A 27855-nucleotide genomic window follows, 5' to 3' on the forward strand; every position below is an offset into this window, starting at 1 on the left:
TCTGGCCTTCGAATACAAGTTATACTCCTGTTAGTAAAAACTAAAAGGGCAACGGCATTTCACAGAGCTCCTTGCCCACCCTTATTCAGCAGAGCACTAAAAGCATGATGGCAGGATCCTTGGCAGGATCACACACATGCTCTGGCCTAACCCATGCTGAGCTGAATCAAAAGCACAGGGGGCAGTGGGGAAAGAAATGTGCCACCGAGGCATGGGACACTGCACATGGGACAGAGCAGAGCTGCCCTCTCTGCTCCACAGAGCTGCAAATCCAGCATTTACTGGGAAGGTCATCTGGAAGTTGCTGCTCACAAGCTCTGCTGTACCCAAGGCTTCACTGAGTTTCCTGTGCTACACAGGCAGCTACAGAGGGCAGATGGACACCCCAGTGACTCGGCTCGTGCTCAAGAGCTTGTTCTTTAGCCAAGGTTTCCACTTCATGGTCAGATCTTCATTGCTGAGATTAAGACCAAACATAAGGGGTTTGTACTAATACAGTTCCCTTGCCATTTATTGGGATTGGTTTCAGCCACCCCAAGCATTTAGGTGGTTGAAAAAGGCAAACAGTTTGTGAGCATATAAATATGCATTTACAAATTCAACGTAGGAATCTAGAATACTCTAACAAAAGGGGAGAGAAACAAGAGAAGAGAGGAGAGAAAACACGAGGGGCAAATGTCCCTGTATGGCAGCATTGGTTTTTCCTTTCTCCTGGAGCCACACTCTACAGCTCCAGCTGCAGACCCTCAAAAATGCTGAAACTGGACAACCTACAGCTATAATAGGTGTTACACCTATCTGTAGGTGTAAGTCACAACGCTCTTAACCTAAGTGTGAATCACGGTTCACTTCCAGCACCAGCTGAGTGCCCAATGATGCTTCAGTATCACTTGCGGTGTGATTCAGACAGTAAACGTAAGCAGTGTATGTTGCACGTGAAAGAATTACATAGTCCTAACCTGCAAGAAAAACCTTATGGAAACTATTTTATCAGGGAAATAAAACAACAGGGAATTGGTTTGGTGAACCTGAACTTTTTCCCTGCCAATTCAAGCACAAAATAGCTTCTTTCCAGCAGGGATAAACAGCACTGAAAATGACTTTGTCGTTTCACACACCATTTTAACATTCCCCTTCCCTGAGGAGGTTAAAGCACATCTGGAGCAGTTGGAGCCAAGGGGGGAGAGAGGTTTTGGTTTAACATTTACAAAAATCACCCAGATTCTTCCCTTACTACAAAAATAAGAAATTCTAAGAATGAAGCAAATACCTTAAAGTGCTACTGGGGAAGCTTTAAGAATGCAAGATAACAAGAACCACGTTAGAAACATGGAGTAAAAATGCAAAATACTGTAAGGAAGAACTAAATCTGCACCAAGGGGCTATTCGTTTTGGTTAAAAATATAGACTTTTTCAATATGTATATATATATTGCTGAGTATTTTACAAAACGAAAGCAAGACACCAAGGGACAAAGGCAGCCAAATATGTACAACAACTTTACTTGAAAAGAAAAAGAAAGAAAGAAAAATAACTATTTATTGTAACGTGGATAGACTTTCTTGAGTCTTACCATTAAAGACACACAGATATAGCAAGGGAAGCAAGGGTAGGAAAGGGAAGAGAGAGGAATGAGATGAGTATCGATAAATAGCGCAAGCTCAAAGACAGTCAGACAGTCAGCAACCCACAGAGAACCTGAGGCAACATAGAACCCCCTTAGACTCAAAGACCAAACTCCTGTCACTCCCAGCCTATTTCATACAGGGAGTTGCTAAAATAGAGGAAAAGAATAGCTGGGGGTGGAAGGAAGGTGAAAAAACTGCTGGAGGTCTGACCTAACTGAAACAGAAGGATGGCTCCTTCTCAGTATCTCAACTACTTAGGCCAAAAGGAAGAAATCCTCGCTCCTCTCATCACCAGCTCCAGTGGGATTTGGGAATTTAGAGACTTTTCAACTTAGCTCTTCATTCAGCCTAACTTTTTTGTTAGCAAACAATGTCATATGTGGCATGTTTTGACCCCTAGAGCCTGCACTCTGTGTCTGTGACATTGACTGTTAACGGGTTTCTCTCTTCTATTGGAGTTTATTCAACACTGTTGAGGAACGTCACTAAGCCAGTGACAAACCTGAGCATCTCAGTGTAACCAACTGATGTTTAAATGCACTGTAATGACTTCATAGTTATCGAGATTATTTCAGGCAGCTCACACAGCACAGAAACAGGAAGAAAATCAGAGCCACACACCTTTCTTTATACAAGTTACCAAAGAGTCTGCCTGTTAAAATGTATGCTATGAAATAGAACTACTGGAAAGTACTGAATGAACCCTGGGTCCCCATCCCTCCTTCCTCAAATAACTTTCAGGAGTTACGCTATTTAAAATGCATGTTTTAAACCACATTCAATCAGGCTATAAACAGCATTCTAAGCTGTCAGCGGCCCTAATATCCTCCTTTCCCCTCCCTGCCTCCACATCAAATATACTGGAGATGATCCTCAGCTGCTGCAAGCATCCTAATTAGTGTGGATGTCAACTGGTCTTTACATCAGCTGAAGATTTCTCTCCTTGTTTTCTTCACCTCATCTTAAAACCTGAACTTACTCTATTCTCTGAGCCTAAAGGCTGCATCAGAGCTGGAGGTTCAGCTCCTGCCTCTCTGCAGAGCAACTACCCCAACTCATGTTCTCTGAGGAAGCTTTAGCTTGTGTCATACCCAGGTGCCTTCAGAAGAGTGCGAGGTGTACCAGAGCGTGACCAAGCCCCTGAATAACAGATTAACAGGGACTAACCCAGGGACCAGCATGTAACACTGAGTAAGTGAGGATGTGCCCTCACTGCTCTTTGTTGTGGCCATTATAAATTCAGGATATTTACCAGGGTTGGTTTGTTTTTCCTGGCACACAGGAGGTGTCGTGCAGAGCTGCATCTTTTTCTAAGGGTTTATGTAACTGCTTTTGAAAGCCCACATTTCCCTAAAAGACATCGTGCCCATCAGTTTCCATCCACATGCTGCAGGAAGTCAGTGACCTTTGTAACTTGGGACCATTTATTGAACAGCCCAGTTTACAAATGGATGCCCCAGTCACCCAGGACACATCTCCCGGTGTTCAGAAACAGTGCTGAATGAACTGCAATAGCTACTGCCACAGGGAACTCAACATCCCAGGATTATGAGAACAATCCGGTCAATGCTGAACAGTTGCTGCTTTCCTCTCTTGCCTTTCTTTTGTTAAATAACAACCCTAGCTTAACTGCGTTTTCCTATTATTCCTTAAGCACTCGATGGGTCGGATCTGTATGTGTGCGCTTTAATCTGACTGAGGGACAATCCAACACTCCAGAGCAGACAAAACCCAGACACAGAACCGGCTACTGGAAATGAGAACTACTACCATACAAGAGGTGCAGAACTAAAGAGGAAAACTACCACTGCTTACATTAATAATTACATTTCCTTCACACTTTTAATAAAGCCCATGTGGAAATGACATCTGTAATGTGTGACAACCTCAGCACTTTTCATTATGACACCACAGAAAAGAACTGCTTTCTTAGCAGTGTTTTTGTATTATGTTTTCTGAAGGCTTCTGTAGGATTGCAGAGTTAAACACACATCAGCAAAAACCAACTTACCTCTTTTTCATCTCTAATAACTGGTTATTAAGTACTGATCTCTCCTCTTCCAGCTAAAACACAAGTACAAAAAGACTGCAGTTAATACACTAAGGATTGTTTCCTCGGCATGACATATCAGAGCAGCATTATCATCATAAACACGGGAGAGGCTACAGAGCCTACAAATCCTCAAAGTAATTGATTTTCCATACAAACACAAACTGTTCAGTGACAAGAACACCAAATCATGAGAGGCTATTACTGCTTTACACAGCATTTCCATGTTTTGTGCACACAAGAAAGGTGTGAGGCTGGTATTGCTTTAAACACCAAAGAGAAACATAAGTCTTTGTGTGCCTGGTTGCTAAGTTTAGGCCAGTATTGGTGAATTACTGGATCTGCTGTGGTTCTGACCTGGATAACTGTGCTACTGATCCGTGGTTGTTACTGTGCTGCTATTTAGAGATAAATTATTGATCCCTAAAGCTGTCAGTCTGGTGTTGGTTACTGTATCCTGAACCTCTGACTCAGTGGGGCCACCTTAAGCTCTTACAACTGGTGAGGCCTTCAGCTGCGGATGTTGCTGCTGCAGGTTCTTGGAGTGCAAACCAACAGGAAAAGCAAAACAAGACAACCAACCAAAACTTGTACAACAACAAACTGCAAAGGCAGCTTATACAAATCCTTACAGACAGGTGACAAACACACAGAGGGGAAAAAGAACATCAGAATTTGGAGAAACGTTTCACTTGTAAATCTGCTCTAGCAGCACATTTCTCTGGTCACACCGCGTGGCATTAACCTGGCCACAATCCACAGTCACCCTAGGAGGAGCTTGACTTCCCGGTGTTTGTACTGTTGGCTGCCACTTGAATTGGACAAACCTCACAGTGACATTGTTCCCCTTTTGCTCCCAGAGGCCATGCCCACAGTGCTCTGTGATGCTCCCCTCTACCGATAGCTTTCTTTTCCTACAAGACTGGTGCCTGTTTAACTTGGAAAACCCTCCAGCATTTGTGGAATGCTCCCAGGCTGTAAGCGCAAACCCTGCATCTCCTCCCTTTCAGTTTTCTGGCTGGCTGTGGAGAGGGCAATGATTTTTATACAGACCAAGACAGAGGTGGATTAAAAGAGAGGAATAAAGGACAAGATGTCAGGGGGGTTGCACTGCTTCCAGACTGAGTCATGGATCAAGCCTTGAGCAGCATCCTGGCAGAAGGGGAGAAAGGACACCCCTTCTCTAATCACATTCACCCTGCAAGCTGCTCACTTTCTTGTTACCCTCAGAGCAGACTTCTCACATATCTTTAATAAAAGATGGACCAGCTGAGCTAGCATAGATGTCTCTGCACTGTTTCCAGTGAAGTTAAAACACCTTGGCAGGTCTGAGCTCCCAAAATGCCACCACAAATAAACCGAAGCCAGAAAAGTTCCCTGAGCTCAATATCTGAGTGTGAATCTTTAACTAATTACAAACAGCTAATTACTTATGGATCGATAAAGCAAAGCATCTTTAGCATAAGATGCTTTAACCTTTAGATGTCAGGATAAATCATTCATGAAAGTGTTCATGAATTTTGCAAAGTGTGTCACATGCAGCCACAGATTCCCTACCCCAATTGACTACACTCTTGCTAGAATTTACAGTTACCATAGTGACTGCTCAAAATACTCACACCATATGCTCGCTACCTTCCTTACTGCATCTTACCAGGCACATGCACCGGCGCTCACACGGACTGAAGTGCTGCTGCCTGCTGAGCTTTCACCCCTACTGCCAGAGTTTCTGTACCCACCGTGTGAAATGCAGCTCCAGGAGGAAGCCTGTCCTGTCAAACGTCTTCACTGCTACCACCAATGCTTGATCTCTAAAAATCTAATAGAGCAATTCTTGATAGTAATGTTTTCCCATTCCCCATGGATAGCTGGAACCAGTGGAGTCCAAAGCTCGCTGCAACTTGGTGCCTGGACATGAGTACATGCATCCAAGTGATAGCAGGGCAGAAGTGGAGTGGGGACCCCTGGGACCGTGCTAACCCAGGAGCGAGGATCCTCCAGGCTGGCTGGTTTTGTTGCCATTTCTTTAAGAGAACTCAGCAGAGGCAGAATGAGGGGACTTAAGCTCAGTCTTGAGTCCCCTTGAAATACCAAAGGCCTCTTCAGCCTTTCAGGAGGATGTGCAGCTCACTACACCTAAAGACACCACAGCCCAAATACTACGTTTAGGAAATGCAACGGGTGGCATTCCCGTGTTTCCGAGATTCAGACTGCATTTTCCTTGCAGAAGGCATCATGCAACACGAATGGCTGTGGAAGGCAAACACTGTTTGTTTCTCCAAGCTCTAGCAGATCTTCCAGATCTTTGATCTGGGAGCTGTCTACTCGCAGGCAGAAAAGGCTGTGGTGCAGGTGAACTGGGCATATTCCAGTTTCCAAGGTGACTGACTAATCCCTGTCACAGGTTCAGCCGTCCCTCCTGTTGCCGAATCCTTTTCCAGTTATTACAACTCCTGAAAATACCAGGTTGCCTCCAAGACTCTGAAATAATTTAAGATCCCATGTGGGTGTGGGGAGCAGAGCTCCCAATGGCTGCTCAGGATGGCAGCGTTCTCTTACCACACCACTACTCAGATGCTGCATGAGTCAGTGGTTGAGCCCACACGTCTGGGACTCCTGTTCATCATCTCCAAAGGCTCCTTAAGCTGAAGGAGCTTGTGCATTACTCCTGTCAGCAGCCAAAAGGATTCAGAAACTGGCCAGATCCATACTCGCCCATCCTCAGTGTTTCCAAACAGGACCCCTGGGGAAAAGCCAGCCTCTTGGCTTTAAAGATACTAGGCTTTGCTGCAGGATGGAGGAGATCTCCTCTGCTGTCCCTGGGAACAGCCCCCTCTTCTGCACCAGTGCTACCTCAGAAAGGCAACAGATAAATCCACGTCTTCTGCATTCTTGTTTTTGGACAAGATCTTACAAAGATCTCTTCATGTGGCTGTCACTGGAACAGCTCCACAAGAACTAATCCCATCATGTTTAATGACTGTAAATCTAATTTCTCTTTTGGCAAGCACCAGTGCTGCAGGCTGGGTAACTGAGCCCATGCTGATTCCAGCAGCATGTGCAAATGAATTTAACTTATATTTTACTGTTACATTTGAGTCTTTTTCTCCCCTATGAACTACCACCAGAAAACCATCTTACACCAATTCTAGTCCCCTGGTGCCCACTACCTGGCTGCAGCACTCTTCATGTACATGCACAGTATGAAGTTTAAGCAAGCATAGATGTGCCCAGCACTTTAGAGACAGAGTCCAGCCAAGTAGTTTTAAACAGTATCATCCTAAATACTCTTCTGCTTAGTGGGAAGGGGGAGCAGGAACAAAGAGGAGGAGAATTAAACAGATTTCCTTTGTACCGGGTAGATATTTCCACAGTTGTATAACAAAATTTCTCCTGACAGAAATAGCAAGTGTCTGTTAATACATTTGGCTAAAGCTTATTCAATTTACTCTCATTCCCAAGCCTCCAAAGTATCCTCCATGAGTTATGCAACCTTCTGCCAGCCTGCAGCTCTAACCTCCCGATGCAGGTGGCTTCCAAATGTATTTTAAAACACCCTCAGCACAACTCATGTTTCAAGCACAAACATGCAGTGCAATGTCACCCAGCACCAGTGGAAACAGCACGCACAGAGAGCAGGGAAGCTCCCAGCCACTGTACCTTCTGATGGCTCGTGACTTCGTCCCTGCTCCTGCCCAGCTCCTCGGCAAGTTTCACGTTCTCCTCTTGCAAAGCTGCGAGCTGCTGGGACTTCTGAGCTGCTGCCAGCTTCAGCGCTTCGCTGCGAGGAGGACAGGGAGAGCATCGTTACCATAGGAACCCGAGAGGCAGGAAAAAACTGTGGGAGAGAGTCAGCTTCACAGCTTGGAAAAATACATCTGGGTCACGTGTCTAATGGGATCTGGGAGGAAGGTGGCAATCCGCACCTCGGATGCGCAGGGATGGGTTTAACCCTGAAAGCAGCAGCAGCACAAAACTCCTTTTGCGTTCAATGTAGCTGATAGTAAAAGAACAGGGAGTTCAGAGTGTGAGCACTGCATGCTTCCAATGGTCTGAGAGTGCCTGGATTTGGAAATACGGGGCAGGGTTTGACAAGAGGGTTGGCACGGTTTATAGCTGGGACTTTCTCAGAAGTGAACTCAGTAGCCAGAGGTAAATTGTTAAGAGAAGGAAGAAAGAAAAAGGGATACAAAGAAGAGGAAAAAAAAAAAAAACCAGCAAAAAGCTCACAGTTCACTTTTTAAATACTCCCTACAAGGTCTGACATCCAACCATACAAGAACGTATGCAAGGTTATAGGGGGCAAAACAGCGAAGTATCTGATCTATTCCATTAACAGATACAAACCTGAAAATGAGACAAAACAAAAGCTGAAGGAAAGAAGGGATTAGCAGGTTTCACAAGGTTGCTGCCAATGTGTGGTTTCCTTAAATGAGTTTATTTTCAACAAGTTTTTGAAACAAAGTGGTTTGGATGCCTGCCTGCAACACAAGTGACTCGCACATGTTTTGAGGACATTTTGAGGATGAAAGACATGAAAAGATATGTCTTATTTCATTAAGCAGTAATTTTTATGGCTGTTTTGTTTGATAAGAAGCAGTCTCATACTCCTATGTACCAATATTGCACTGACTTAAACCCTGATTGGAATATTAAAAATACTTTTATGACTGTGGGAGGTAGAACTCTCAAGTCAGAAACTTACTCAAGCACTTCAAAATACAAGGACTGTGTGCTCTATCTCAGGGCACATTTAAACCAAAGGAAATCTGATTTACTTTTGGAGTTCAGAATGTAGCATGACTAAGATTTTCCAACCATTTCTTCTATCTGCTCTCACCTTGACCCATTTCCCATCTGACCCACCTAGGCTGGATTAAGCAGGAAAGCTCACATCAGTTCGAATTACCTCGGTACAGCTCTACTTGCTGATACAGGAACACACCTATTTTTAACCACGACTGCTTGCAGTACTAACCCGTTCTCCTCTCTTTGCTTTTGGTGCTGAAGCAGAGATTCAGGGCATTATAAAAAAAGCACACAAAATCCTGGGGTCAAGTTGTGTGTAATACTTGCCTGTGTATAGTGCCAAGGAACTTTAAGCTGATAGCTGCAAGTGCACTCAGCAGTGCTAAATGAGTACACAAGCCCAGCGGGTATTTCTGCTTTTCTTCATCCTTCCCAGGATGAAGCCTTCATCCATGGAAGGCTCTTTGACAAAGCACACACTGTCACTCCAACATCTCCCTGCCTCCAAAAGCTGCTATAGAAGCAGCCGCACATCCCTGCCTACAGTCACAGCTCCGGTCGGCAAAATTTTCCCTCTATTATCCCATGCAAAGGCACCACCTTCATGAACAGACCTCACAAGGATGTTCTGCTGATCCAGCAGTGTCTATTATCAAGCTAATTCCTCACTCTAATTAAAACAAGGCAATGCACAGAAGAATTGTAACAACAAAGTTCAATTAAAAAACAGGACAAGCTTCCACATATCCACAACATCTCACAGCACGAATGATTAGAGACCACATTCAGCAATAGTCTATGACTGAGTTTAGCCTTAAAACATAAAATTAAAACCCAGAATCCCAGAATCCCAGAATCCCAAGGGTTGGAAGGGACCTAAAAAGATCATCTAGTCCAACCCCCCTGCAAGAGCAGGGTAACCTACAGTACATCACACAGGAACTTGTCCAGGCGGGCCTTGAATATCTCCAGTGTAGGAGACTCCACAACCCCCCTGGGCAACCTGTTCCAGTGCTCTGTCACTCTTACAGTAAAGAAGTTCTTCCTGATGTTAACGTGGAACTTCCTATGCTCCAGTTTACACCCATTGCCCCTTGTCCTATCACTGGATATCACTGAAAAAAGCCTAGCTCCATCATCCTGACACCTACCCTTTACATATTTGTAAACATTGATGAGGTCACCCCTCAGTCTCCTCTTTTGCAAGCTAAAGAGACCCAGCTCCCTCAGCCTCTCCTCATAAGGGAGATGTTCCACTCCCTTAATCATCTTTGTGGCTCTGCGCTGGACTCCTTCAAGCAATTCCCTGTCCTTCTTGAACAGAGGGGCCCAGAACTGGACGCAATATTCCAGATGTGGCCTCACCAAGGCTGAGTAGAGGGGGAGGAGAACCTCTCTTGACCTACCAACCACTCCCTTTCTAATGCACCCTAAGATGCCATTTGCCTTCTTGGCCACAAGAGCACATTGCTGGCTCATGGTCATCCTCCTATCCACCAGGACCCCCAGGTCCCTTTCCCCTTCACTACTTTCCAGCAGGTCAACCCCCAACCTGTACTGGTACATGGGGTTGTTCTTCCCCAGATGCAAGACTCTACACTTGCCCTTGTTAAATTTCATCAAGTTTCTCCCCGCCCAACTCTCCAGCCTGTCCAGGTCTCGCTGAATGGCAGCACAGTCCTCTGGTGTGTCAGCCACTCCTCCCAGTTTTGTGTCATCAGCAAACTTGCTGAGGGTGCACTCAGTTCCCTCATCCAGGTCATTGATGAAAATATTAAACAGCACCGGTCCCAGCACCGACCCCTGAGGAACTCCACTAGTCACAGACTTCCAGCTAGATTCTGCGCCATTGACCACAACTCTCTGCCTTCTTCCTTTCAACCAATTCTCGATCCACCTCACTACTTGATCGTCAAGCCCACACTTCCTTAGCTTATCTATGAGGATGCTGTGGGAGACAGTATCAAATGCCTTACTGAAATCAAGAAAAACTACATCTACCGCTCTACCATCATCCCTCCACCTAGTCACTTCCTCATAGAAGGCTATAAGGTTGGTCATACATGACTTCCCCCTCATAAAACCATGTTGGCTGTTCTTAATGACCCCCTCATCCTTGATATGCCTAGTGATGGAGTCAAGAATAAGTTGTTCCATCATCTTTCCAGGGATGGAGGTAAGGCTGACCGGTCTATAATTACCCGGGTCCTCCTTCTTGCCCTTCTTATAGATTGGTGTGACCTTTGCCATCCGCCAATCCTCAGGCACCTCGCCCGTTTCCCATGACTTACCAAAGATGATGGAAAGTGGCCTAGCAATGACCTCCGCCAGCTCCCTCAGCACCCGTGGGTGCATTCCATCCGGACCCATCGATTTACAGATGTCCAGTTTGCATAGCTGATCCCTAACCCAATCCTCATCTACCAAAGCAAACTCCTCCTTTGTCCTGACTCCTTCTGGGGCTATAGAAATCCGGGGCCCTCGGGGAGAGTCTGCAGGAGTAAAGACAGAGGCAAAGAAGGCATTCAGCACCTCTGCCTTCTTTATATCCTCTGTCTCCAGGGTACCCACTTCGTTCAGCAGTGGGCCTATATTGCCTCTTGTTTTAGTTTTATTTGCTATGTATTTGAAGACCCCACAAAGATCCTGAGAACACCTTCCACTGCTGGAGATTTTCAAGGCAGCATTTTCTATAAATAACCTCTGCTTGACAAAACACAGTCTAATATATTTTGTCTTCCCCCCACACCAGAGCCTACTAGCCCCTTGCTGTTCTAAGCATTGGAGCAACTAGTCTGGAGATAATGATTTTGCTTTGGCATCTCCCACAAGCACTGAGGCAGGTAGGAATTGCTCATGGAATGAAAGCTGCCTTTCTCAAAGGAGGTTCCTGTCTAATCAAGCATGCAGGCTTTTAAAAGCAAGCAGCAATAACTGTCAGTCACACAAACTTGGTGTCAATTCCATGTGCTGATTTCCTTTGTGTCCTGACTTCACCTCAGAGCAGTGGTTAAGAACTGTCACAAAATGACTTATGGAACTACTACTACTAATAATTAATTAATTAGTCAAAGCTGCTCTTGGCTCTCAGTCCAGATTCCAGCTCTTACTCCATGAGACAACAAATGCTTCTCAGAGCAGAGATTGTGATTTAATGTGTGACATCTCTGAGAGCTGGGGGACACACTACTGCAGCAATAACCAGGACTTTTGCTCACGGTGGCGCACCGAAAGCTTTGATACAATGAGATTCCATGGGAAAAATTACTTTATATCAGATGCTCTAGAGTTAATTTATTTGTGTACAGTGTTACACATCGGTAGTAGTAGTGGTGGTAGTAGTACCTCCATAAGGTAATTGCTCAAATGAAGCATCTCAAATGATAAGCAGTTAACTGTAGTTTTACATACTAGATACAGCATTTGCATTGAAACAGTTAGATAAGAAAAAGAAGAACCAGATTTCCTATAACCAAAGCCATTTAAAACTACTTAACACTCCATATGTAATTAAATCCAAGCAGAATTTATGATAAAGCTTTTAAAACAACCTGGTGCCCTCAGGTGGCAGAACTCTGTACTTCCTTCAACAAATTCAGACAATGCCTGGAGTGAAGGATTTGCTTCAACACACTTCAAGCAATACAGGAGCAACACTGCGATTTCAAATCCTACACATGTCCAACTGGTAAAGCAGATTATTCAGTCAAAAATAAATATTAGGATACCAGAGTGGTACTGAAAGTCATTTTTTCATAAAAATGAAAGGTAAATGTAGCTACAAAGGAACAGTTCAACAGATTTAACACTGAAATACTTACAATTCTTTCCTAAGTTCTTCCACTTTCTTGTTCTCCAGATTTAGTAGCTCTTTTGATTTATTAAGTTCCTCTTCATTTTTCAGGTTGTTTTGTTTAAGCATGTCCAACTTAAAGAGGGGAATAAAAGCATCATTACATTAATGGAACTACACAGTTCATTCAAAAGAAATCCATTCCTGTCAGAGATCTTGTTGCATGGGACAAGTTATTGTCTATTTACTGAGCTTGCATTGACCCCGTAAACACCACAAGCTTGTGAACCTCAGTCGCTGGCATTTGATGACACAATATATTGTATAACAGATAATCTCCAGCTATTCTCCTGGCATTACAGCACCCTGCAGATTTTTTTATGTTAATCCAGAAAAGTGAACCCCCGCCATTATTCACATCACAGCTTTTAATTCTCGAGTCATCACATCTCATTGGAAACCATGGCTGCTACAGCACAAGCTGTGGTGTTCAGGGTACCCCAGCTGTTCACTACCCATTACTATGGGAGCTGCAAAAGCTCAGAGAGTCAAAGAGTGCTCCACATCTGCAGAAAAGATGCCATTTCAATGTTCACACTAAATAAAAAAGATAGTTTGTAGCTGCACCAAGATTTAAGGGACTACCTTACCTGCTGTATGGTATTTGAAACCACAAGCAAAATACAGAAGGACACAGGTCATCTGGCTATGTCAAGCACCTAGATTTGCCATCAAAATGTACGCATCTAATAAGCCTTTACAAGTCAGTCTCTATTGTGGTGGGAGAGTGACAGAATCCACCTCTTGCCCGATCTGATTCTCTGTAATTCAATAGTTCTTCCATACAAACCAGGCAAATATTTTCATTAAAAAAGCATTTAAAAGTGCTTACTTCATTCTGTAGCTTCTCATTTGTCTGTCTAGAGTTCTCCAGAGAGGCCAAAGTTTCAATCTTTTCTTTGTGAATGGCATCCTTCTCTTTGGTCACCTTCTCCACAGTCTGGATAACATCATCTGCTATTTTGGCAGCCTATATATAAAGGCAGGGAAAAAAAAGTATTACCAAAGTGATCTCTGAAAACAAAAGACGAACCACAATACTTTATGCACAGCCCCACAGTTTGCCAGCTGTTTTTCAATTAAATAAGGACTTCAACTGGGAATTTGCATTTTGAAGCTGCATAAAGTATAAAAATAAAGGGACATGAGAAGATTCAGTTCCATGCAGAAACAGATCATAACCCCATGCTTGTTACCATTGAGGAGGCCCGCTGCTTCTTATTTAACTCCTGGATTTCTAATTACCACCACTGTGATGGCTCTGAGGCTGCTAACTACTTTAGACAGTAGTAGTTCAGTAATATTCACCTCCAACAGACTATTCTGTGTTCAGAAAATATGCATTTATAAAAAGCTGTTCAAAATTTGAACAAGAATTCAAATTAAATAGGAGATGAAGCCAGTTACTGCACTGTTTCAGTGTTGTTTGTTATGCCTTCATGAAAGGAAATACTTCATAAGCACATTAAAATACCTCGATGGGTAGAATACATTTCTATTGGATATTTTGATTCCAATCTGTATTCAAACTGATTTTATGGGCTTCAAGCCACACAAACTGAAATTCAAAATGCTTTACAGAATTTGTTGGTGGTGAATACCAAACACTTCTGTGAATAAAAAGAAAACCAGGATTGTCCATGTCTTTAACAGACCAAAAGCCCTGTAATGTGAATTTAAATGGTTCTCTTACACTGCTTTTTATCCAATTACATTGACAGCAGCAGTGGGTTGGTTTGTATTTTTCCAAGTAACTCGAATTCGAAGTTTGTTGTAATTTAACATAAAATGGCACAAAGGTCTAATCTAAAACCTTCTCTCTTACTACTCTAGCTTTTAAGTTGCAGAGTACCTTCAATGGAAGGAGCTGCTCCATTTCTCCTGCCAGATTCTAGAAACAGAACTTCCTTTTATTCACAGCTTATGTTGTTTTCTTGCAACATTCAGCAACAACATGGGCTTTTACATTTAGAAATAATTTTGTTTTCAATATTAAAGTGTCTTTCAGACTCACAACTTGAATTAAAACCCAAAGTAATATATGGAGAGAGACCATAATTCCAGCCTGTTTATACCAAGATGAAGTGCTGATTGTGCAATGAAGTTCAGAGAGGAAACCACCAGGTTAGTGCTCAGGATTAGTATAACCATATTTGATTATTTAACTACGTGTTTCAATACCTCAATTTTTTGTGCTATTGTTTGGGCCTGGAGAATCTCAATCTCTTTTAGTTTCAAAGCCAGATTGCTCATCTCCTCCTGCAGCATCTGATTTTTGCCCTGAGACACCAGCAATTTGCTCGAGAGGTCACTATTAGTGTGTTCTAAAAGTGCTACTTTGTCATGCAGTTTATAATAATCCTTGGATAATTTCTCCTTCTCTTTTAATCTTTCTTCCTTAATGGTGACCAGACTCTCCCGCTCGGCACGCAGGCTGTTGTTTTCCTGAAGTATCTTTATCCTCTCCTTCTCCATCACCTCATGCCTGAGTTGAAGCTCACCCAACCTCTTGGAGACGCAGCTGTGCAAGTCCTCAAGCTCTGCTTTGGATTTAGACAGGGAAGTGAAGTCACTCCTCAGCTGATCAATACTGGAAGCAAGCTGCACCATCTCTGCACAGAGGGTTTCTTTTTCTTTAATGATTTCCACCAGTTTGGTGTCAGATTTTCCTTTCTCCTGAACTAAAAGTTCTCTCTCGGACAGAAAGTCGTTATTTTTCTCTCTCAGCTCTTGTATCTCCTTTTCTAAGAAGCTGATGTTGCTTTGAAGTTCCACACGTTCTAACAAGAAGGACTCCTTGTCCAGTTTCCTGGCTTCCTTTTCTATGGTTAAGTTTTCTTTCAGAATCACAACCTCTCCATTTAATTTCTGACACTGATCTTGCAATTCAGTCCTCTCTCTAGTCAGGGTTTCCTTCTCAGAAGAACAGGTCTCATATGAAGATGACAGGACCTGCCTGGCCCGTGATACAGCAGCCAGTTCGTTTTCTAACGTTCTTTTGGCATCCTGGGCCTCTTTCAGAAGGTTTGAAAGGTCACATTTACAGGCTATCAGCTCTTGATTTTCTAAAGTCTTTTTACTTAGTTCTTCCTTGAGGGCTTCAATGGAATCTTGGAGTGTGGAATTCTCTTGGGCCAGAGCTTTCTGGGCTAAGACACCCAGTTCATGTTCATTCTTCATATCAGAAACTGCATTTGCAGAAGACTTGTTTTCTTCAAGAAGCTCTAAATATTTGTTCTCCAACTCCTTCTTCGCTTGGAAAAGAGCTTCGTTGTGCTTTTCCAATTGCAATGACTTATGAAAAACAGATTCCTTTTCTAAGTTCAGTTCATTTATTTTCTCAGTAAAGTCTCTCTCAGCAAGCACAGCATCTGCTGCAGCCTTGGCAAGCTTTTCAGCAATTGCATTATTTTCATTTAAAAGTTCCTCCCTTTCAGCTAAAAGCCTTTGCTCCGATGAGGAAAGAGCTTCTTTCTCTTGAAGTAACTGAACACATTCAGAGTTTGATCTCTCTCTTGAGGCTTTAACTTCCTCAAGAAGAGAAGAGAGACTAGCAAGGGAATCCTTCAGCTCTGTATTGTCTTTCATCACCTTTTTAAGTTCTTCGTGTTCAGTCTCTAGCTCTGTTTTCATCTCTTCTGTTCTCACATTCAGTATTTGGTTTTCACTGACTGTATTGTCTAAACTCATGCGCAGCTCTTCTATGCTTTTGAGGAGCATCTCCTTCTCGGACTGCAGGCACTCAGTTGTCTGCAATAGACTGTTAACTTCATTTTTTAAGGCTGTGTTTCTATTTTTAAGATCTAAGTGTTCACCTATGGCTGTATCTCTCTCTGCAGTCAGAGTCGACACCTCCTGCAGTAGCTTTCTTTGGTCTTTGGCCAGCGCCTCACACGAACTTTCCAGCTTCTGAATAACATCATCTTTGTCTTTAACAACTGCATCTTTCTCTTCCAATAGTTTCTTCTGATAATTCTCCAGTTCCTCACATTCCTTGATATGTTTCTGACAAGCCATGTCCATGGCATCTTTGTTGGCCTGAAGTTCTTTCAACTGTTGGAGCAAGGTTGACTCTGAAGACTGGAGAGCACTGTTTTCTTGAGTTATCTTCAGGAGTTCTGCCTGTGCTGCCTCTATTTCAGAGAGTAATTTGCTGTTCTCCAATATCAGTGCTAACTTTTCTGAGCTTTCCTGCTGGCTTTTGGCCTCAGCCTCTTCCTTCTGCTTTAGGATTCTCTTATTTTCTGAATTAAGTTCTTCTTTTACTGTCCAAAGTTCTTCTTGGTCTTGTTGCATTAACGAAACCTTTGATTCCAATTCTAGAAGTTTTGACAACAAGGAACCTCTCTCTAATCTTAAAGCATCTCCTTCCTGTGCCAAAGTCTCTTTTTCTGATATCAAACCCCTCATCTTGTCTGACATTAGTTCAATTTCTTTTCTGGCTGATGCTAACACAGAGCTTAAGGACTAAAGAAATAAAGTCAGGGAGAAGGGAAAACAAAAATGAAATCAAGCAAAAAATGAGAAATGTGCTTTAAGGGTGCTACTGTCATTTCAGTTTGTAGAAAGTGTATACACTGACACACAGTAACTGTATGAACTCAAATGCTGAACCCACCCCTAGTATTTCATTACAGAACACTTGCCATCTGCAAGAAAACTTTTCAGTTATTAAATACGAATAAAAACTCATCATGGTTTGCAGGCTCCTCCATACAAGAGTCCATCTTGGTGTTGAAACTACTCTGAATGAATTTTCTGGATGTAAATTACTCAGAAGGAAGAGCCCCAGAATGATTTCCTGAGAATCCAAGTGAATTAAAATGCAGGGAGCTGTATTAGATACTGACTTCCCATTCTCAAATTCACCTTCTGTAAATAAATTCTTCTCATGGTTTTATCAAAAATATGTTGTCATAACCCACTGAATTCAAAACACCACATGAGCGGTGTATTTGAAGTTAACTTGTGTGCCAATTTATACACTAAATATTATGCTAAAGCATAAAACAAAGATAATAACTAATGAGGAATGAAAGCAAGCAGTAATGTCAAACAAACAGAAGGAAAAAGAACTAAAATTACCAAAGTCAAGCTACATACTACATAGTTGCATGTAATTTAGGGTCACGCTACAGAACAAAATATCAGGGGTGTAACTTAAATGAAATAGTTCACAACATATTTTAAAATAATTCATGCATTTAAAAAGACCCTGAGAATAACATCTGGCTACAACTGACTGCGCTGAGCCAGACATCCATGAACATAAAATGTCAGCATCAAAGAAGTGTATTTCATGGATTCTTGTCTGATCTAGAGAAGACAACCTGTTAGCTGTGTATGCTTCTCTTCCACCCTGGAGAAGTTCAAATAAGAAACACTGCAAAAATCTTACTATGAAATGTAAAGCAAAAGCCATGGATTCACCCAAACAGAAAGAGTGACACTGTAAATGACTCGCAGAGTACCCAAGGTACATACTTTGGCCTCTTCTGCTTGCTTCCTCAGCTCCTCAGCCTCTGTTTCTAACTCAGCGTTTTTCTTCTGTGCAATTTTCAGTGCCTCTTCTGCATCCAGCAAGTTCTGCTTAAACCCTTTGATATCTGCATCATGTTTAGTGACCAGCTCAGAAGTTTCCTTTTCATACTTTGCCTGAAGATCCTTATACTGATTCTGGCTCGTCTCGATTTGCTTTTTCTGATAGATGACAAAATTGGAACACAGTTAAAGAGCAGAAGTACAATATTCTGCCCACAGATACTGCTTTTACAGTTGTTCTTACCATGTCCGTAAGTTGATCCTGCAAATTTTTCAGTTCTGCTTGATGAATCCTGAGGGTTTCTTGCTGACTCTGCTCAGCTTTCTGTGTTGTCTGCTCCACATTTTTCTGAAGCTGAACAGCCTTTTCATTTGCTTTTGTAAGCTCAAGTTGTATTTGCTCCAACTGCCTAGAAAGACCAAATAAAAGAACATTACTTTTTGCTGACAGCACAACAAGCTCGGAGATGAAAGACTCAAAATTACACTGAAGTTCTATGTTCCGTCCAAGCATTTAGAAAGAGATTTAATTATTTAACATACAGAGAATGTTCTGCTAAATTAAACACATGTAAGCGAGTCCAAGCACTTGCATGTGAGTAGAGCAACACAGCTACCAGCTACTTTGCCCCCAGTCTGTGGTATTGTAAAGGTAAAGAACAAATATTGACATACAATTTTTATTTGAAACAAAACACATTTTCTCTTGATAGACAAAAATGTGACCAAGGTTTTTCATATATCCAAATAAATCAAGCTTTGCAGGTAAGGTCATTTCCTCTGGGCAATGAGAAGCATGTTACACAAGTACTTTAGAATTATAAATGTTAGATGCTGTTCAGATCACTCTGAGGAGACTGTTTTGATTAATTTAGTTTGCTAGAACAAGTTCACTTGTCACATCAATGTGACACTCAGGAGCATCATGTTCAGATAATTACAGAAAGATAAGATGAGAAGCTGGAGTGCAGGAGCAATGAATTACTGTGACACTGACAGAATACCTTTCTTTTAACCGCAGCTCATCATTCATTTTTGTAAGCTGAGCAGAGCTGTCTCCTGAAGACTTCATGATTTCTGCAATATCATTTTCAAGTTTGGCTTTAGCTTCAACCAGTTGCTGTTCTTTCTCTTCTCGCTCCTTCAATTTCTTCTCCATCACTGAGCAAGACAAAGGTTGCTAGTCAAGCACATTTCAAAGAAAGGGTATGCACAGTCCAGCTAGCAGATAGAGAAGAACTATAACCAGAGCAATAGTGATGCTACAGATGTTGCAAATTAACTGTTTAAAATAAAAAATGATGATTGTTCAAACTTTCAACTGCAGCAAAAGATTAAGATCTCTCCAGAAATAGTGAAAAAGCAACTAGTCAAGAAATCTTTCTTTCCGAAGTGATTCACTTCAGGCCATGAGATGTGGCTACGAGTTCTACCAGTACCAGAGAGTAATCAAGCAGAGGGGTTTGCACACCTTACAAGTGAGGCATCTCATCAGCAGCGCAGTGGAAGACAAGCAATGCAAGCAACATGAAGCTACAGTGAAAAAGTTATTTAGTCCAGGGCAGACACTGCCACCAAGAGCAAAAGCAGCCCTTGGGATGAATTCTAAGGTCCCAACAATGCCTTGAAGGGCTTGCTCACAGGGTGCACGCCCATCCTTAATTTCTTTCTACATCAGCTTACTCCCTCCCATGAGACAGGAAGGAAGAGACAACCAGACTAATGCACAGTCTTTCTGACGTCCTTAAAAAGAAGACACTACTTATGGACAAGGCTTCTAGGAATTAACTCTCATGTTTGTAATGTTTCAGCCTGGTCCCCAAGCCTTTGTCTGGTATCTGACCATCACCACAGCATGTTTTTGTGACAAACTGAACACGAATTTGACTCCTGATTCAGAACACATTTAGCCATGCACTCAGAATGGCTTAACTGCACTAGTTCTTTGACATCATCATCACCATCTTGCTGGGTCACTATATGTTCTCTGCCTAGCAGAAGGCTTTCTCTTGAAGGCATATGCATTTGGGAAACTGTTATGTAATACAGCATGGGGAGCTGAGCAGGAGGAGGCATATGGAAGCACAAAGCTGATGCATTGTTCAGAACATTCCGGTTTATTACTTCCTTACCAGTCAAACTAGACTTCAGCTGTTCCAGTTCTGAGGACATGAGTGCAAACTGCTCTTCTTTTTGGTTTAGTTTTTTTATTGTTTCTATGCAAGTAAAATTTTGAAAACAAAGTTAGTCACTACTCAGATGCAGACAATTCCACCTACTTGCAAGGTATATAACTCTCAAAAAGAGGCTGGAAGTAATCCTGTCCTTTCCAATGCTGCTGAAGCTGCTGTACCACCACGTGTAAATTTGAAAGTGCATGGAAGGAACCTTAATTTTGCACCGTTTATTTGCTGCGGCTTTTTAGTTGTTTGTTTGGTTTAGCAGCAGACATACCTTGCATGGTTTGCTGAACGTTTTCTGCTTCATCAGCTGCACTAGTAAACTTTTCTTTCTGAAAAATGGATAAAAACCTAAGGTAAGATTTGGTAACAGCAGTATAATTCAACCATTGAATGTATATTAGGTGCTTTTCAAGTGAAAAATAGATCAGTCTTCATTCCTATTAAACAGATCCAAAGTTTCTGAATTACAGTTTAGTGTAGATGTATTCAGCACCATAAAGCAACATTTCCCTTTCCTTGTTGCAAGCCCCTAAGCATTCCAAATAACTTTTCCACCAGAAGGCTTAGCAACAGAACTGCAGCCACAGAGTCCAGTGTGGGATTTCTGGATTCAACACAAGAAGCCATCCATGCTGTTTATAGGCTGCACAATGGACATTTGCAACCCTGTGATCAGTCCTGTACCAGTGTTTTCCAGCTCTATCAGCAGGAAGAGATGCTCAGATGTGAAGAAAAGGGAGGATTCTGAGGAAGATAAGTGACAGTCCCTTCCACCGACTTCAAATATTTACTATGGCTGTGGAAAGATTTTGACAGGAATGGTAAAACCTAAAAGCGTTTCTCTTTGTTACTAACTCCAGTGTAGTTTCTCAGGAAAATCCCGCCCAACTACAGAATACTTGCAAATTTAATTATATTTGCAAAATGAGAAATCAGATGAAAAATGTCTCTGAAACCCTTTTGTAAGACATGTATAGCAAGCATTAATTTGTGCAAGTTATAACAAACGGCCACATGTTTCTTAGTAAGTAAATTTAAACTACATCCTGCTTTGGTTTGGTTTAATACTTCATCTGAAATCCATAAACAGATGAGTTCTATTTAGATAAAACACCTGGTAACACAGAACTCAGGTGAAATGCTCTTCATTCTGAGACAGAGCCTATTAGTCCCAAACCTTTGCCTTCTTTCATGAGTAAAACAGCTTTGAAAGACTTTGCTCAGAGTCAATCCACAGATTTCACATTACACGCTCACCATGAAAACCAAAATCCAAAGGATAAAGTAAAAATTTTGGGGTATTACTCACCAAAACTTGAAGTTCCTTTTCCAAAGAATCTTTAACTTGATTTACTGCACTCAAGTTTTTCTCAAGGTCAAGAAGCTTTTGCTCTTTGCCCTGCAGTTCTTTGGCCAGATTACTAGCCTAACAAGGATGATGAAATGGGAGTAAAATAAAATTACAAACATGAATGGAAAATCAGGAAAATTAAAAGGTGAAGCTGAAAGAAATAAATGTAACATTAAATCACTGTAAGATGAAAAAAGTAAATAAAAAACTGAAGCAAAAAGTGATGTGTTAACTGAGTGAAGCTGATTTTCACTGATGACTACATACATCACAGTGCTAACTGCATCTTGGAATGTATTTGGAATCATTGCAATTTAGTTCTTGGAATTAATGGTGAAAATACTATTTATGGCAGATGGTTTTGAGTGCATTCACAATTTCAGCATCAGCTGAAGCAGTAGTTGTGGCTCTTTATTAATTTTTTTAACTGATCAATTCAGCATTGATGCTTCAACTGGCTATTCAGGCCAATGCACATTGGATGCAGTTTTTCAGAAGGCTCTGTACCACCCAGGGGTAGTGCAGAAACCCAGCGTGACCTCAGAAACAGAGTCAAAGGTCCACAGAAATCTGGTATCTCAGCACCACCTGTAAAGGGTTTAAGAAAGCTATTTCAAGTGACTTCCCCACTACTCTTAGAATCAGAGGTCCGGCTTGTCAGGTCACAGCCTGGGGATGCGCTAAAATGGAACGGTATCTTAGCACCTAGCTGCAGTGGTCAACAAATTCCATGTACTGAATGCCAGACTATCAACTTTAAAGAGACAAAAGACCCAAAGCCATGACAGATCTTGGTAAGATGTATCACACTGCAGTCTGTGCTTCAGGAATGCTGTGAAGCAGTGCCTAAAAACATCACTGCACACCCTTGTCTTAAAAACAAGTTCAACCATGATCTTTTTGGCTTTCTTTTGTTTTTAATAGCTCCTTCCATCACTCTGTTTGATGAGTGGCAAGGTAGCAAAGGTACATAGGGAAAAATTGCCCATTGCTCCCCAAGTCACTTTACCTGAAACCTCTCTCTGTCACCAAAGGTTAAAACTTAAGACGTGTGGATTCCTCCCCCAAATAAACGAACAATCTGGCTTTTCCATAATACAAAGCTTTCAGCAGAGGCACACCAGGGCCTGCAGCAAGAAAATGCACACAGAATTTTCTTCTGCTGCTTAGTGGTGCAGACTGAGCACTAGAAACCTGTTGACTCAACCCACTTAACACTTTCCCTAAAGCTCCTCAGATGGTACTGAGATACACACTGGATAATACTATTTCTTCTGTGATGTATTTGCTATAGCAAATGAGAACAGTACAGATGTAAAATAAAAGTGAAGTAAAAACAAAAGGATGGATGTTGATACAAACCTTGCTATTTCCATCAACTTTTTCAGTCTCTAAAGTCTGAATTTGTTTCTCAGCTGCCTCAAGCTGCTTGCTAAGTTTCTGGATTTCCAATTTACCTTCAGAATTGGCTTTCTGAAGTGCAGCAAGGTCCAAAAGCTTTTCTTCAGCAGCTTTGATCTGTGGTGTAAGACTATCAATAACTTTGGTTTGTTCATTGTACTTGGCTTGCAGTACCTCTAGCTCCTTTACCTTTATTTCAGCTTCCTGTAATTTGTTTAAAGTGTCTTCCATTTCTACTAGATGCTGATCTTCCACACTTTCCAGTTTGGTCTTCAGGCTTTCCAGGTTTTGCTCTTTCTCCTCTGTGACTGCCACCAGTTTTGCTTTCAGTGATTCAATCTCTTTTAAATGATGCGATTTTTCATTTTCCTGCTTCAGTTTTAAGTTTGACATTTCATTTTCATAGTCTAGTTTAAGTTTCTCAATCTGAGTCTTTAACTCTGCAAATTCTGCTGACTGAGGCCCTACACCTTTGCTGAAAGAAACTTTTAGTTCTTCCATTGCTTGCTGATGGGAGGCAATTGCAGATTCCAGCTTTGATTTCCACAGCTCTATTACGTCAGAATTCTCCTTGTTGGCATGATCCAGCTTAGTTTTCAGGGATTCATTTTCTTTTGTCATTCTCTCATTTGAAGCTGAAAGCGTTTTGATCTCTTTCTGCAATGCTTCTTCACTAACTCCAAACTTCTCTTTCAGTGAATTCATCTCAGTCTGATGTTCTTTGCTAGCTGCTGCCATTCTTTCTTGCAAAGCACTTATTTCTTGTAACAATGAAAGAGAAGTGTCCACATCATCAATGTGTTTACTAGACTCTAATCTCCCTCGAAGCTCAGCTACCTCCTTCACCCGCAATGCTAGATCTCTTTCTAGCTCCATGATGCGTGATTTTTCTGACACCGTGGCCACCTATGATTGACAGTGTTTTAAGAAAAGAAGAAAGAATTATAAAAGATATTTTGAATACAAAACCACTTCAGCCTCACTGAAAAGAAACCACTGAGTGCTGCACACTAACATTATCAGTGCATTCTTGCCAGCATTTTGGATTAGAACATCTTTGAGTTTCTCTCTCTTTTTTCTATGGAAATTCTAAAGAAACCTTAAGTAAAAGCAAAAGCTGCCTTTACATGGAAGGCTGTGAAACAAGAACAACTGTTGTTTCAACAGTGTATAAGTATTGCTTTAAGATGGGAAAATGTTCACATCTTTGTATTACATGTATATCTAAAGGTGGAATTCAGTTAAATTAATTTTTCTGATGTTATCCAGAAATCACAACTTGCTTAACTTACAAACTATGCTAATAACATTCATTGTTTAAAAAAATGTTTCTCAGAACCATTTTAAAGCAGATTGGAAAAGAATGGAGAACCACAAGGTCTTTATTGGTTGAAATTAATTGCTTCCAAAATAATCTCAGATAAAAATACAAACACATTTTTAGCCTACAAATCCTTGGAAACTCCTATATCTACTCCATTGTTTTCTCTGGAAAAGTGTCCTCACATTATCCGAGCTTTTCACTGACTGCTGAAGCAGCCTGCGTATGGAAAAGCATGCAAAGCTACCACAATTCCTTCTAATTACGAAGTTACTGTTTCAACCTCATTATATCAACATCCTGAAAAAGATAATACTTACCTGCAATTGCTTTTTAAAAGTACTTATGATAGAACATATTCCTGGGTTTATAATACTCATTTTACCTCAAGGAAAGCTGTACGTATGAGCATGAATATATATCTATACCTACCCTTAAGAATTTACATTGAAAGTTTGATCTAGGACAAATTATGTCCAGTAGTGTTTTGACAAGCAACAGTATTACTAATGCTACTGGGATATCCATCAAAAGACGTCATGAGTGGAGATAAAGTACTAAAAAGCCACTGCAAACCACAATTTGGCAAAGCAAATATTACAACTACTATTTAAGACCTTCAAAACCAAGGCACAACTACTAAGCTTGTGTTAAAAGCATTGGCACAGTTGATCTTTTTTGGATTCAATGAACTTTGCTGCTTTAAAAAACAAGCCACGGAACATTGCTGTCAATTCACAACCCTATGTGCTGCTTCTGACTTGGATCCAAGTATCGTTTTTGCAGTTAAGACATCTTACCTGAGTTCTTCTGAAGAAATGAGTATACAGATACAGGCATACGCACACACACACCACTGAAGCTCAAAATTCATGCTACTTTTTAAAGTGTTCCAGCTATACCTATAGCAGGCACTGATCGTGGCAGGAGCAAGGATGTGTTTCAGCACGTGTTACACCCAGCAAAGTGCGTCATCAGAAATCTTCCACAACACAAATCAGTCTTGTTATTCAAATAGTGAAAACCATTACCCTAGTGTCTTCTAACTCCCTCTGGAGTTTGTCAGCTTTGGTCTTTTCAAAGAGCAGGCTCTGTTCAAGCTCCTTAATGCGGGCATGCTCCAGTTTGGTCTGCGTCTGTTAGTAAAAAGGGAAAGGAAGAGAACACAACGGTGCCACCATCACATGCCAGCACAAGAGGAGGGAGCCACATGCAGGCCGTGCTGCCAGAATCTTCTACCATTGATGAGCAGAGAAGATGCAGTGGATAAAATGAACAGGGAAATGCTACGGATGAGAAAGATGGGCTGAGAGCGTAAATGGACTGACATGTAAAAAACATAAAAAATGGAAAAAAAAATCACAAACGAAGAAATATGAACAAAAAAGTTCCATGCAGCTGAGTAGAAGTTATTTATCAGTACATGAAGTTTTCAGCACAAATTAGAATAGTTATGTAAAAATATATATGTGTATATATATATATATCTATACCTGTTCTAATTGGATCATAAATCCCTCTACTTGTCATCCCACTTTTTTCTCTAATGTATTTGGCTTATTTTATTGATTTAGTTATGAACCAGGGGACAAAAATTCACCACTGAAGCTCATGTGACAATCAAACCTTTTTTTTAAACATGGCTGTATCTCAAGTCTCGGGCATAAAAAAAATCCTTTTGGCAAAGACCTGGACACATTAAGGCTCATTTGTCACTATATATTATTTGAATAGAAAAGGATTGCTGTCTATGACTGCAAAACTCTCCTAGTTTCCCCCCACTCCTCCTCTTTCAGGAAGAAAACAAGCAAAAAGAAAGATTCTGCAAAACGAGGTAAAGAAGTGAATCAGTCTGGTTGCTTCATAGTTACTGAAGTCTAAATACCTTGAACAAGATGTGGAAGTAAGGAAAGGAAAAAGATACACATAAATCTAACAGGCTCCTAAACAGAAGCAGGAAGCAGAGGAATGTAAGTGAGCAGCTACCTCCTGCCTTTTGCTTACAGACAGGTACAATCCTTAGCAGGAACACAGAATTGGATATTCTGGCCTGAGACCCAGACACTCCCAGAGGCTTGCAAGTGTGCTTGAAGTTTGACAGATGCAGGTTAAGTCCAGCAAGCAGTTCAAATGTGACTTGCACCTCTGAAGTGGGGAGTTGAGGGAGAGAAAAGAAACCTAAAGAGGTAAGAAAGAAGTAAGTGCCACACTTTCCTCTGAACTGCTGAGATTCAAGAGTTGTGTCAGTCTTGACAGGTCACTTAGATTAAATTTACTGAACAAGCCAAATGGAAAGGATTACGAAATCTCTTGTTGCTTCACAGTGTCTTTTCCAAGAAGAGCAGCTTCTCAGGTCTTACCCACAGAGTGAATAAGGTGGGTGTCTGGAAGAAGACTAGATGAATTGGAAGATGGGTTTATTAACTGAGGAAGTTGTAGCCATCAGTCTTGATGAAAGCCGCAGTTAATTAACAGAAGAGAGTCCTGCAGCCTAAAGAACTATCCAGTGAGCACCAGATTGAAAGCACCTGAAAAGGCAGGAAGATACATGAATAATTCCAAAGCCACAGCACTGTGTGCACAGCTGGCAGGACACTGCTGCTTCCCTGATCTTTATCATATGATATGTAAAAACCCCTACAGAATTGTTATTTACAGAGTGACAAGCTGATTAGCACTACCTCCAAACCAGACACAGTAGTTAAAGATCTTATGAAGTCTCTGCAGAGCAAGTGGGATGAGGACGAGCTTCTTGTTATGTATGCTTCAGGCCTGTTCTCCTCCAGACACAGTATTCCTTCTGACAGCATCAAGTTAACTTCTTTCCCAAAAGCATGCAGACATTGGTGGTTTTACTTTAAAACATTCTTCCAGCTGAAAACAGTTGGCTGTGTTACTATGTACTTACTAGGTCCGTAACACTAAAGCCCAAACACTCAGAGTTGTTTCTTAGATGCATCTGTATTTTGAAATTCCATAGCAGATTTGCGTCTCTCCCAGTGGAAGATCTTCAGTGTACATGGGGAAAACCCCCCCAAGAACAGAGATTACTGGTTTTTCATCCCAGAGTGTTTGCAAATAGAACTAAGTACTCTATGGGAAATAACATTCTATAAGTGGTTATCTCAGTGACCTCGCAGACAGGTTAAGTGTTAGTTCTGATCCACAACAAAATCCTAAGTTTGAAAAGCAATCTATTGTAAGAAAAACAGAACATTCATACCTTCCTTGTTCTAATTCACTACTGGGATCTATTAAAAACCAAACCTGATTGTTGCAGGATTCTCCCTGCATGACTTATACAAACTTAAGATAGTGTATTTTGCAGTTCTACATAAACCCCAGAACACTTTGATCATTTATTTGATAGACATTGCTTTACTCCTGTGAAGATCAGATATACCACCACTGATTACTGGTTTGGGTTTTTTGTTTTTAATCCAATCTCTTATATATTACAAAGGGAAATAAGTTAAAATCCTACCAAAATGGAAATAAAAGATTAAAAAAACCCCTCCAGAGATCTTTGCTGGACACCTTTTTCCCCATTTAGGGCATGAGGGATTATCTTTAAACAAGTCTGATTTCCAAGGGACAGGTTCCAGCTTCCCCAAGGTAAAAATCACTGCAAAAATTTGAATCACTCAGATTTCTCTTTTGATCATGTATAGAGAGAGATGTCAAAATGATTTATGTTTCTCTTTGAGGAAACCCAGAGCACAGTAAACTGAGAAGAGCAGAGTACTACAAAAAGAAGATTTTGGTAGTAAATCTTCAT

At 41.4% G+C, this 27855-nt stretch overlaps 1 protein-coding gene across 10 annotated transcripts in view; it reads right to left on the minus strand.

The window, feature by feature from the left end:
- CLIP1 (CAP-Gly domain containing linker protein 1) overlaps positions 1-27855 on the minus strand; it is a 68360-nt gene that overhangs the window by 5591 nt on the left and 34914 nt on the right. For 5 of the 10 annotated variants that reach the window (XM_065692551.1, XM_065692547.1, XM_065692548.1 and 2 more), the window contains 13 exons: positions 25109-25213; positions 22718-23662; positions 21314-21430; positions 20276-20333; positions 19954-20037; positions 18826-18982; positions 18066-18231; positions 17765-17980; positions 14462-16747; positions 13113-13250; positions 12249-12355; positions 7339-7459; positions 3640-3692 (listed from right to left, as the gene is read on the minus strand). In XM_065692551.1, the coding sequence (XP_065548623.1) occupies positions 3640-3692; positions 7339-7459; positions 12249-12355; positions 13113-13250; positions 14462-16747; positions 17765-17980; positions 18066-18231; positions 18826-18982; positions 19954-20037; positions 20276-20333; positions 21314-21430; positions 22718-23662; positions 25109-25213 (4553 nt within the window). The remainder of the gene's footprint in view (positions 1-3639; positions 3693-7338; positions 7460-12248; positions 12356-13112; positions 13251-14461; positions 16748-17764; positions 17981-18065; positions 18232-18825; positions 18983-19953; positions 20038-20275; positions 20334-21313; positions 21431-22717; positions 23663-25108; positions 25214-27855) is intronic. The other 5 variants (XM_065692555.1, XM_065692554.1, XM_065692553.1 and 2 more) reach the window with 4 other exon arrangements.

This window comes from Lathamus discolor, chromosome 12, assembly GCF_037157495.1.
Source record: "Lathamus discolor isolate bLatDis1 chromosome 12, bLatDis1.hap1, whole genome shotgun sequence".
Lineage (NCBI taxonomy): Eukaryota > Metazoa > Chordata > Aves > Psittaciformes > Psittacidae > Lathamus > Lathamus discolor.